The following is a 12,233-nucleotide window of genomic DNA, read 5'->3' on the forward strand; positions in this document are numbered from 1 at the left end:
CGCACACGCCTGCTGCTACTGCTTGGGTGTCATATGGCAAATACAAGAACCTCTTTCATTTTTTGTGAACATTTTCACTGTAAACCATACATTTCTGTGGAGAAAATCAAGATAAAAGTGTCACAAGAAGCGTGCGTGACTATTTTCTATGTAAAAGCTACTGATGGTGCACTTTATGCATTTTTGCACATGGGAAGTGGAGAGGAAAAAATGTGTCCTCTTCGAGTTGCAAGGCGTGACTGCCAATCCCTTCAGATCACTTTTAGTTGCTCGTTTCACACTGTGAATTTTAAAAGCGTCACAAGTGGCCATTGTCGCTTAACAGTCATTAAAGGGTACACCGTAGCAAGCAAGCAGTCCTCACTGGGAATAAAACTACGACATATGTCAACACCACAGGGATAATTGTGCTATATAACACATCGCAGCATGACGAATATACACAGATGAATGTACACAGAAAATGTTTCTTTGCGTTCTTGCTCCTGAGCCAAGTGAGCATGCGCAGACTGCTCTGTAAGACTTTGACCTTATTTGGATATGGTAATTGACCTGGTCAAAGAAGCCAATCAGAGCGCGTTGTTGGATGCATGTGATGTCAAAGAGGCGGGGCCAGGCAACGAGGCTGCCAGTAAAACTGCCAGAAGCCGCTCAGCACATTTAGTGTAGGGAGAAGCAGGGACCTACAGTGAGGGCGAACTTTGTTGCTATGAAACTTAGGACTATTCGCAAAATATTGTCAAAATTGCCAACCCCTCCCCGTGAATTCATGGGCTGCCCCTAGGGTGGGAGGTTTTTAGCTCAGTTCTCCCGGCGGGGGGCCTCGCCACTCACTCTTCTGACACTTTTTTTTGTGTGGTAGAAAGAATGTGTGAGACAGACAGTTAGCCGGCTAGCTAGTTAGCAGCTAGCTAGCTAGCCGAGTAGGTGACACGGGCGGCAAGCAGCGGGAGAGAACAAAAGATTTTTATTTGGATTTTTTTGGGTGGTCTTTTTGGTTGTGTACTGACACCCAGGTCCATGCAGAACGTGTTAGCACCACAAAATGCCCGTTTTACTTTTCCTGGTAGACACGTCCGCGTCCATGAACCAGCGCAGCCATCTGGGCACTACCTATCTGGACATAGCAAAAGGCGCTGTTGAGACTTTTATGAAGGTACTGTACTGGCGGGACACATCCCGTTCGGCTCGGGTGACATTTCTTCATTTTCCTAGCTCAACCTGTCAACAAAAAAGTCCAACTCTCGGGTCTAAATCATCTCTACTATCTCCACAGCTCCGAGGGAGAGATCCGGCGAGCCGAGGGGACCGGTACATGTTGGTAAATTATGAAGACATTCCGTTCGGGATCAAGGTAGAGTTCATGTTCGGCTCATGTCGGCTTTTCACTGGCCCAGTCTGATCGTGATCGTGGTGATGAGTGTCCCCCCCACCCTTCTCAAGGAGGGCTGAGTGTGTTGTAAGCTCCATAAGAAAAAAAAAAAAAGAGAGGGAGAGAGAGTCCTCACCTCAGGAGGAAGCTCGCCGTCCATGCCCCCTTTAAAACATGGCCGACATTTTGTACAGAGCAGCGAGGAACTCTGGGAGTTATTTTTACAGACACATCCTCATAGGGGGGGGGGGGCACTCACACACTACTATTACTTCTAACACTACTTTTATACTACTACTACTACTACTACCACCAACACTACTATTTATACGAACATCTGATCACCACCAGTAGTATTGCCACCAAAAACTCCAGCGCTACTAATACTACTCCTAATATCACAACCACAACAACTACTATTACCATTACTACTATGAATGCTAAAAAAAAGAAAAAGAAAAAGCATATGACCACCAAAACCACCACTGCTAGTAATACCACCACTACTATTTTTGCCATCATTACAAATTCTACTACAGCCAGCACTGTTACTCCTAATAATGTCACTTCAAGTACATTTACGACTACCACTACTACGAATACTATTATCACTACTACTTATACAGTACTGCCACCAGTACCACTACGTACTACCCCTTACACACCACTATTACTATTTCTGATAATTACTACAGCCACTTCACCCCAATAATCGTAATTACTAATCATTTTATCTCTCATACCACCACTACTACACCACCATTACAAGTACTATCAGCACTATTACTGTCACTAGTGCCACTATTACTACCACAGCACCCACAACTAAATACCCTAATACCACCACTACTACAAATACTATTGTAGCTAACATCACCTTAAATACCACCACTAACTACCACCCCTAATACTACAAGTACTCTTATCACCATCACTATTACTACCAATACTAATATTGCTACTGCTACTACTACTACCATCACTTATACTACCGCTGTGGTAGAGCATCATATATACATTTATATCAAGTATAACAACAAAGAAAATAATATAAAGCACATTTATTTTTGCATTTCCCACGTTGTATAAACTAATAAAGTACATTATTGATTGATACCTTTTTCTTGTCATGCTAGCTAATGACAGTGACGTACACATAAACCAGCTTGGTAGAGCTAATTAAAAGTAATAATGCATCTTGAAATGTTAAGTGCAGCTGTGGGAGAGAGTTTCAGAAAAAATGTTGGCTGCTGTGGTTGAAGTAGCAATGAACATGTCATTAACTGACGTGTGTGGTTTTTGTGTGTAGGCGGGATGGAAAGAGAGCCACGCCACGTTCATGACGGAACTGAGGAACCTGCAGGCCACCGGGCTCACCAGTATAGGCCAGTCACTGAGGACCGCCTTTGACCTGCTTAATCTCAATAGATTAGTGACTGGCATTGACAACTACGGGCAGGTAGGAGGCGCTCAAGAGCCACAAGTCCCTAAAACACACAGACCCCTGGCCACCCCCGTCCCACAGTCCTCCAAGCATCAACCACCATACTGTGACAAACACACACTCTATATATTTTATGACTTGAATGCCATGCATAACAGGTAGGACCCACAACTCCTGTTTATGATGTGATAAAACAAGTATTTTTAAAATATAGAGAATTGGGTCAAACTACATCAAATATTATTTTTATAATTGTAACAAATTTTCAAAGGACATTTGGTCTAATGGTGACAACAATTTGTGCTGTTGGCTCTTATCTCTATAAATTTGTATGTAAATAGACCTAGGATGTGGATGTAGAGTATGTAGAAGTGATTAGTGGCAAATGCACAAAAACATGGCCTGAAAAAGCTGTAATTGTCTTTTTTTTCTTTTTGCAATTAGCTTGCATTTAGCCATGTATGTTTTGATAAATTACGCCACAAACACTTCTATATTCTGCCAGTAAAGTTGTTTTGACATGAAACCCTAATTTGTTCAGGGAAAATTATTTATTTGACTGCAAGAACCTTCTAAGGCTCTAGTTTAATCTTTAAATTATAGATTTGTTCTCAAGTCTTTTTAATACCTCATTTTGCCATTAAAACACAAAATTTGTTCACAAAATTTATAAGACCACAAAAACAATTCTTAAAAACTGAATAGAATGTGAAGTCACCCACCAATACTATCCAAAATATTAATGATCTGAACGGATTATTTGTGCACTAACACAGTTAACCACAGCAATCTGTAATTTATCAGAAAAAAATATTAAGGCAGAAATGTGGTAGTGTCCCATATAAATGCAATGTTTTGACATTAAAATACATGTTGCTAATAAAAATTCTCAAATAGGCTTTGAGAAGTTTTTTTTTGTTCTGTAAAGTGTAATATTAGCCCACAACATTGTTGTGGGAGTTGCCAGGCGAGGAAGACAGGAGGAGAGGGGTCTTAATCTCAACCTCATTAGTAGGAGAGGGGTGATTGTGATCATCAGTAATAACGACCATGTACTTTGTTATTGTATTAGCCGCCAAAATGACATGTGCTTAGCAACGGCGAAAAGCCAGTTCAAATGTTACCTCTAAACATTAGTGTAAGACAATACCGTGATTATAAAAGAGTTGTTTTGCCAATGTTTTGTTTATTGTTATCTTGTAGGTAAATTCTGTGTTTGGCAAATGTGGAAACAGTAGCTAGTTAGCTATATATAGACAGGTATTGGGACAAAGATGCACTATTTTGGCACTAAAATATGTTGTCATTTGAAGATATAAGGCACTATTAGGCTGTTAAAACGGTATTTTGCCATTAAGAGACACTCAGTTCATAAACAGATTTTATTAACTCGTGGAAGTAAGCATCTTGTTTTAACATTGAATATTTTGACCTGTCAAAGATACATTTCCCCAGACATGCCAACATCTTACAGAGTATCACACAAAAATGTTTGACCATTAAACACCATGTGTTCATGAAACGGCTATATTAGGTCACAAAAACATTGTTTTGGTTGAAAAGGCAATAGCTGCCATTATGTCATTCCCTCGCTCTACCGGTTCCTGTCTACTCTCTAACTGTCCATCAAAAAGGCATCATAAATTGATGCAACATAATGGAGGGGGTGACAATTTCCCGCCAGCCCCCACATAGGACTGCACACTTCCTAACCAGAAGTCTGCCATCTAGTGTTGAACACAGCTATTTCAGCTTAAAACGGCTTTGCTCTAGTCAACATTTTTATTTAAAAATAAATAATAATAAATTGATAAAGGGCCACCTATGCTCGCCGCCAGTTGCCCATTCCTGGTCAATTGCGTCATTTAAACCTTGTAAACAAATTGTTTTGATAGCATATCAGTGGTGCAGCACAAAATAATGCAAAAAATACACTTAAATATCATGTCTTAAGTATACAAACTCAAATCACAAAAAGGCTACATTAGGCTATGAACGCAGTTTTTTTTAATATTGTATTTTTCAGTTAAAACACTATTGTTGGCAAAACTGCTCAATTAGGCTACAAAATGGTGTATTTGGGATTATCGCGCCATTAAAATAATAGCATACACAAGCATTCTACTTTCACATGTACTGAAAATGCTTTGGTTCCCCTGTCTTGGTAGGGAAGGAACCCTTTCTTTCTTGAGCCCGCTATCATCATCGCCATTACCGATGGCAACAAGTTGACCACCAGCGGGGGCGTCCAAGATGAGGTCAGATATGGTCATGTCAATTAAAAGCCAAAATCATTGGTGTAAAAGGCACAATGCATCTGGAAAGTATTCTCAGTGCTTCACTTAAAAAAATTAAAAAAAATTGCGTTGCAGCTCCATCTCCCCTTGACGACGCCCCTGCCGGGCAGCGAGCTGACCAAGGAGCCCTTCCGCTGGGACCAGCGTCTGTTTGCGCTAGTGCTGCGCATTCCTGGCCATTCGTCGGTGGAGCCTGAACCGGTCGGCGGAGTCCCGTCCGACGATTCGCCCATCACGCCCATGTGTGAAGTCACCGGAGGTAGGCAGACCTTAATCCTTTGAGTCCACTTGATTCATGATTGACTCTAATAGAAATGCTTAAAATAAAAAGCAAGTCATTCCAGTCACTTAACATTTATAGAGTTGGACTTTGTCCCATGACGTTTAACTCGCTAGTTCACCCCTTTGGTGTTGAAAGCAACTGTCACTGCCTCAGATGCTGGCATCCTCTAATGATTCTGACTAACAGTTGTGTGAAGACGCACTTGTCTGAAAGCTACGAGTGGAAGAATTCCGGCTGGACTGTTACGCTGATACACCGATAAACCGGGATGTGCTTTCTGAATCCCGCTTGTCACTGTTTATGTTTCCAGGGCGTTCATACAGCGTGTTCTCTCAGCGCATGTTGAATCAGTGTCTGGAGTCGCTAGTCCAGAAAATTCAGAGCGGTGTGGTCATTAACTTTGAGAAGACCGGGCCTGACCCTCCCCCGTTGGACGGTGAGTTTCATCTGGGCGTCCTCCAATGCAACAAAAATATCTTATGTAAAGTCTTCTATTTTGTGGGGGGGGGGTCCAGATGCTCCACCTGAGGCATTAAAACCTGGCCCGCAGCCTTGGCATTGCTGCCACAAGCTCATCTATGTCCGGCCTAATCCCAAAACGGGTGTTCCAATCGGACACTGGCCCGTACCCGAGGCCTTCTGGCCGGATCAGAACTCCCCCACGCTGGTAAGCAACACATCCAGTGGTTTAAAACTCAAAAGACAATCCATTTGATGTTTAATTATTAATTTGTTGCCTAGCCCCCACGCTCGGCCCACCCGCACGTTCGCTTCTCCTGCCTGGACGCCGAACCCATGGTGATTGACAAGGTTCCTTTCGACAAGTATGAGCTGGAGCCCTCGCCGCTCACCCAGTACATTCTGGAGAGGAAGTCTCCACACACCTGCTGGCAGGTACAATGCGCGGCAAGAACGCTATGATTATGGCTAAAATAATTAATCGCATTTCAATTAATGAAAAGTGAAGGCAAAACACTATGCATTGAAGCTTTGCAGCACTCCATTTAGAAATAAGTTACCGTGTTGGCAGTGAACCATAAGGAAAAAGTCTGTAAGGTTAGATGTAGGTGGACTTTATTCTCACAGACAGAAAGAAAACGTGTCATAAGCACATTCATACGCAAGTCATTTCAACATGCAGATAACAGCCAGACAATTTTACTCACTCATTTGCTGACACCCACATCAGGTCATAACATAGTCACACAAACAGCTTGAAAGTCATTGATGCTAAAGTAGAATGTGACGATTGTGACCCCAAGTGGTGAAAAATAATTCTTACATTTGTCATTTGTGTTTAATAACGCAAACTTTTTTTTTTTTTTTATGCTCCTCAGGTGTTTGTATGCAACAGTGCCAAATACAGTGACCTGGGCCAGCCCTTTGGCTACCTGAAAGCCAGCACAGCACTCAACTGCGTCAACTTGTTTGTCATGCCCTACAACTACCCCGTGCTTCTGCCGCTTCTGGGTGAGTCCGTCACTTGACTTGTGTGATGTTAATTCCTTTCTGGAAGAAGGAATAAACTGTAAATGATGATGAATTAAACAGAAAAAGGAAATTCAAAGTGTCGACGGAACTGAAGAATACAACAAAGAAAGGAGATGTGAACCGTAGAAAACAAAACAGATGGAGAAGGAAGCAAACAGAGAAAGACGACGCTAACCCTCGAAGACATCGAAGAAGCAAACGAAGATGCGAAAGAAGAGGAAGCATATAGTGTTCGATTTGGTCTCTTAATGATTTTATATGTTAATTCAGATAGGCAGTTGTTGCTGTGACCTGTCCTGGCTTGGCGTCTTCTTATCTATCTGCACTCTGAAAGGAAAAGAGCAAACACAACATAGATGATGAGCAAGCAAGCAAAATGGAGACAGATGCAAGACAGTAGAAGACAGTGAAGCAAACACACACAAACTTAACAAACAAACTTTAGAGGAAGACATAAAAAGCAAAGATGTGAAACATACAAGACAAAAGCGAAAAAGACATGACCCATAGAATGTGATAAAGCAAACAAGACAACAAACCAAGAAAAAAGAAGACGTGAGCCTCTAAAGACAAGGCAAAGAAACGGAGAAAGGCTCATGAATCATACAAGAAAGAAACAGATGCTAAATTGTTCTGTTTGTGTTGTTTACCATAGACGACCTCATCAAAGTGCACAAGTTCAAGCCCACCCTCAAGTGGCGGCAGTCCTTTGAGAACTACCTGAAGACCATGCCTCCGTACTATATTGGGGTACCCAAAAACACATTTCTGCCTCTTTGTATTTGAGCTTCCTTTGTCATCCACTTACCTTCTTCTTCTCATTCCCACAGTCCCTGAGGAAGGCGTTGAGGATTATGGGAGCTCCCAACCTTTTGGCGGACAACATGGAGTACGGCCTGAGCTACAGTGTGGTCTCTTACCTCAAGAAACTAAGCCAGCAGGTTCGACTCGAGCAAACCAGGTCACGTCCTGGAATATTTTCTGCTCACATGACACCGTTTACTTCCAGACCAAAATGGAGTACGACCGCCTGATCGCTTCCATCGGGAAGAAGGCGCTACCCGAGTCCGGCATGAAAGTACGGTGGCGGGGTGTCGGGATCTCACTGGCCCAGCGCAGAGACTTCATCCAGCAGCTTCAGAGTCTCTCGGGCGATGCCCCAGCGCCACTCTTGGAGCTCAATCCGAAAGAGTTTCAAGGCTTCCACCTGGCACTACTCAACAAGGTAGTTCTGGTTTTGATTCTCCGTCTTAACCCAATCAACTTGACTGTTGTTTTCTTTCTTTTCACCTTATTCCATTAAGTCTTCTTCAGTTCTAAATTTTAGGCTTGGAGTCCTAAGGGATCGTCTGTATCTAGAAACTGCATTAGAGGCAGCATTTATTGGCTTTGCTGATTTCTAATGTTGGATGTCATCCTCAGGGCCTGAAGCCTCAAAGCTTCCGGAACCCGTACGACATTCCCCGCAGTCACTTGTTGGACCAACTCAGCCGCATGAGGAGAAACCTTCTGAACACCACAGTCTGCACCCTGCGAGGCTACGACGCAGGTACGATATGACACTGTTGGTTCTCACTGATGTTAACCTGATCTTATAGGCATTAAATACAGTATGATGTTAATATGATACATTAGCAAATGGGCAGTAAGTATGATCTAATATGGTACGTCACATGTGTAAATAATAAATATGATCTTAATATTATACATGAGTGCATAAAGAACATTAGACATGTCAATATATAGTACACTAAAGGTGTATAGAACAATAAGTATGATGTAAACATGCTACATAACTTAAAGGGTTAAAAGAACATTAAATATGACGGAAATGTGATACATTAATGGCATATACATTAAATATGCCATTAATATGATATATTTTAAGTTCATAGATACAAAATCTAATTTAAATTAAATGCATTTAGTGCATTAAAATATGAATATTAAGTATTAGGGTCCCGAGTAAATATTGTACGTTAGAGGTGTGGAGGCATTGAATATGTAGTACATTCAGGTGTTTAAACATTAACTGTGTTGTTGATATGTAATCTCCTGCACAGATCAGGTCCACAGCGTCCCCATCGCTCAGATGGGGAACTACCAGGACTTCCTGAAAGCCGCTCCCCAACCCCTCCGAGACGCCGACCCCGAGCAGCCCAAGCGCCTTCACACCTTCGGCAACCCCTTCAAGCTGGATAAGAAGGTGCTCCCGTCAACCCCATTCTTGAAATCCAGAGCCGCTGCTTATAAATCTTTTAACTCCATCTTCCTCCTTTCTCCTCTTGCAGGGCATGATGATCGACGAAGCTGACGAATTTGTGACGAGCCCTCAGAACAAAGGGAAGAGGCCCGCGGACAACAATATGACGGGCGGCGGACCGAAGAGGAGGCGCTGCATGTCGCCCTTGCTGCGTCTTGGCCGGGCATACACGCCCCCCATCCACACTCCTCCAGCCAGCCCTCGACCCGCTTCAGGTCAGGACCTGACGGGTGTAAACAAACAATTTTATATATCAAAAGTACTAGAGGTATTGATACTCGGTATTGGTGTGTACTCAGAGTGAATACTCGGTAGTAGTATCGGTCTGAAAAAAAGTGGTAGTTGAAAGTATTTAAGATTGTTAAATAGCTTCACTAACCTAAAAGAAAGTAAAGTAAAAAAGTAAACTACCTTTTTCCCAAAAATATTATGTTCATTGGGGTTCTGAGCAGGTCCTTAGTTCCTTTATACTTTGGGCCAGCCCTGTATTGTATAAAAATCTTAAGTATGCTTATATGACAACACTACCACACGCTCATTTCAAAATCTATCCAGACGTGGACGAGAGCGACGGAGAACCAGAACTGATCATCAACCACCTCAATCAGAACCACTGCAGCAGCCTGGACGCCAGTTCCGACTCGGACGACTTGGATCCCGCCGACCCTCAGGAAAACCACTCTGACCCGCAGCATGGTCAGCGCCGGGACGACGAGGAGGAGGAGGACGAGGACGAGGAGGAGGAAGAGCAGGAGGAGGAGGAGGAGGAGAAGGAGAAGAACGGTCAGCTGGGTGAGGAAGTGGGGGAGGAGGCCGAGGCGGAAGTGATCCTGGTGGGGGAACACCCTCCCCGGTACTTGTCCCCCACCGCTCTGAAGAAGCACATCCACGGCGAGACCACCAAAGTCAACAACGAGCTCAGGGGGCTCATCACCAAGGAGATCAGGAAGCCCGGCAGACGTATGCAACTTGAGGATTCCTCATTCATTTTTTTATTTGTTAATTTTCTAATAAATACTCATTGGTTCTTTCCAGATTATGAGAAGATCTTCTACTTCCTGAAGCAGATCCAAGGCACCCTGGATACTCGGCTCATCTTCCTCCAAAACATCATCAAAGAGGCAGCCAGGTACCTTTTTGTCTCTTTTTATTTATTCAAATGCAGCGTTAGCTTGATTCAACGAGGGTTTTGAACCATTGATGGGTGTGTTTTTTTTCTTATTAAGAACAAGCTTTAGATACATAAATCCCTCTGATGCTGTGGAAGCTCTCTGCAGCAGACCATGACTTGTGCTGTAAGATGTGACAGAAAAAAATGTCAGGAAAAGCCTACTAGAACAGATGAACTTTATAAGGAGATAATCAGAGGTACTTTAAAGTAGCGATAGGTGAGTCCTGACTCACTTTTAACATAAGTTAAATTGCGATTGATTAATTCTGAACACAGACACAGCCCAATTGTAAGAGGGTGTGCACACTTATGCAACCACAATTTCTTTATTTTTCCACTTCTCTAAAATATTTTTTTTAAATTTTAGTTTTCCAAGGTTTTTTTTCCATTATCTGTTTTCCCCATGTGAAGGTTCAAGAAGCGTGTTCTGATAGAGCAGCTGGAGAATTTGCTGGAGGAGATCCACAACAGGTCCAACAACATGAACCACGTGGATGCACTCTGACCGCCGCCTTGTCCCCCCCCAATGGAACTTCTAACCAACCCACTAACAAAGAGGACTTGTATTTTTGAGTCGCGGCACGCGCACGACAGATGTGTTGGTTTTCAGGCCGGATGACGTGAGTACTTCCGCCGTTCCATAATAACGGATGTGACGACTTTCTACGACCATTGGAACAAATGGGTTGTGGTTTCTGTGAAACCCAGTTGATCGGTCGTTATCCCAGCCGATGCAGAACCTTATGGAGCACGCGACTGCTCGTATGAATTGTGTTTTTTTATTATTTTTTGTTTTTGTTTTGAAGCTGCACTTTGAGGGTTTTCATCCAAATTTGACTCCCCACAAATACACACACACACTCCTTGTTAATGGTCCGACAAAAAGATTGACAGGATGGTCTGGCAGGCAACTGTTGGGCAAGTTGCTTACTGATGATCAACTAACTGGCCATCGAATAGTTGCGCGAAGGTAACTGATGTCTTGCAAGCAACTCACTGGTGACAAGCTGGTGGTCAACAGAGAGATTCATAAAATGCAAATGAGTGACCAATAGATGACTGACCGGCAAGTCAACCAATCGGTGACAGACAGCTGACTCATGGGTTTGCCAAGGAACAACCGAAGAACAAAGGAACGAGTGGTGACTCAAGAGAACTAGTTACTGACCAACAGAGGCATCAAATGCAAATACGTGACCACTGATTGACTGGCGAATGACAAAGACTAAATTGTTCATGGCTAAGACTAAGAGACAGGCAAACTAATTCGTGGCTGATGATCTACCACCAACTTGTGCTACGCGTGTCGATCAGCGAGCGGAAACAAATGAGTCTGTGACTGGTCAGCGGTTGATTAACAGGGACTAAAAGCTCAGGAAGTGACATTTAATCTTGAACTCGCATGCACTTGCGTACATTTTCAGACTTATTTAATTTCATTGAAAAGAGCGCCTGGTTGTAGATGTGATTTTCTTTGGGCGAGCTCTGAAATCTCCACACCACACTTTGTGATTTCTTTCGGCGGTCCCGAGCGCTCCAAACCACGCAAATTTGAGTTGATTTGTAATTTCTTCGGGCGGGTTCTAAAATCTGCAAACTACGCAAACATGATCCGCTTTGTGATTTCCTTGGGCAGGTTCTGTAATCTTTAAAACCACGCAAAATCCAGACTTGCTTTCCAACCGGGACCAAAATATGCCATAGGTGTGTTTATTTTTGTTTGTTTGTGAGCAGGCTACCAAAAGAGTATTTTGAATACACTGTAAAGCTGTACATAACTCTAGAGTAATATTTAAAAGATTATGTCGTGTGGTTGATAAAATAATGGCCTTTTTGTAAGTATTTCCTTGAATAAAAGTCTCTATTTTACACTGTGAACGGCCACCGTCTTAATAAAGTCTCGCGAAAGACA

The 12,233-nt window shown here is 42.8% G+C and overlaps 1 protein-coding gene across 1 annotated transcript; it reads left to right on the top strand.

Annotated features, from left to right (window-relative positions):
• Positions 1-675: 675 nt before the first annotated feature.
• Positions 676-12,233, top strand: ints6 (integrator complex subunit 6). The gene is made up of 18 exons (XM_086091900.1): positions 676-1,156; positions 1,277-1,354; positions 2,682-2,831; positions 4,985-5,074; positions 5,189-5,372; positions 5,707-5,832; positions 5,912-6,063; positions 6,138-6,290; positions 6,734-6,866; positions 7,543-7,637; positions 7,718-7,828; positions 7,897-8,112; positions 8,310-8,436; positions 8,951-9,093; positions 9,179-9,365; positions 9,706-10,110; positions 10,186-10,279; positions 10,733-12,233. Exons 1-18 carry the CDS (start codon positions 1,046-1,048, stop codon positions 10,824-10,826), a joined length of 2,649 nt encoding a protein of 882 aa, XP_085948026.1. The 5' UTR covers positions 676-1,045; the 3' UTR covers positions 10,827-12,233.

Source organism: Leptonotus elevatus, chromosome 12, assembly GCF_054856555.1.
Source record: "Leptonotus elevatus isolate MCC_2025b chromosome 12, RoL_Lele_1.0, whole genome shotgun sequence".
Taxonomy (NCBI): Eukaryota; Metazoa; Chordata; class Actinopteri; order Syngnathiformes; family Syngnathidae; genus Leptonotus; species Leptonotus elevatus.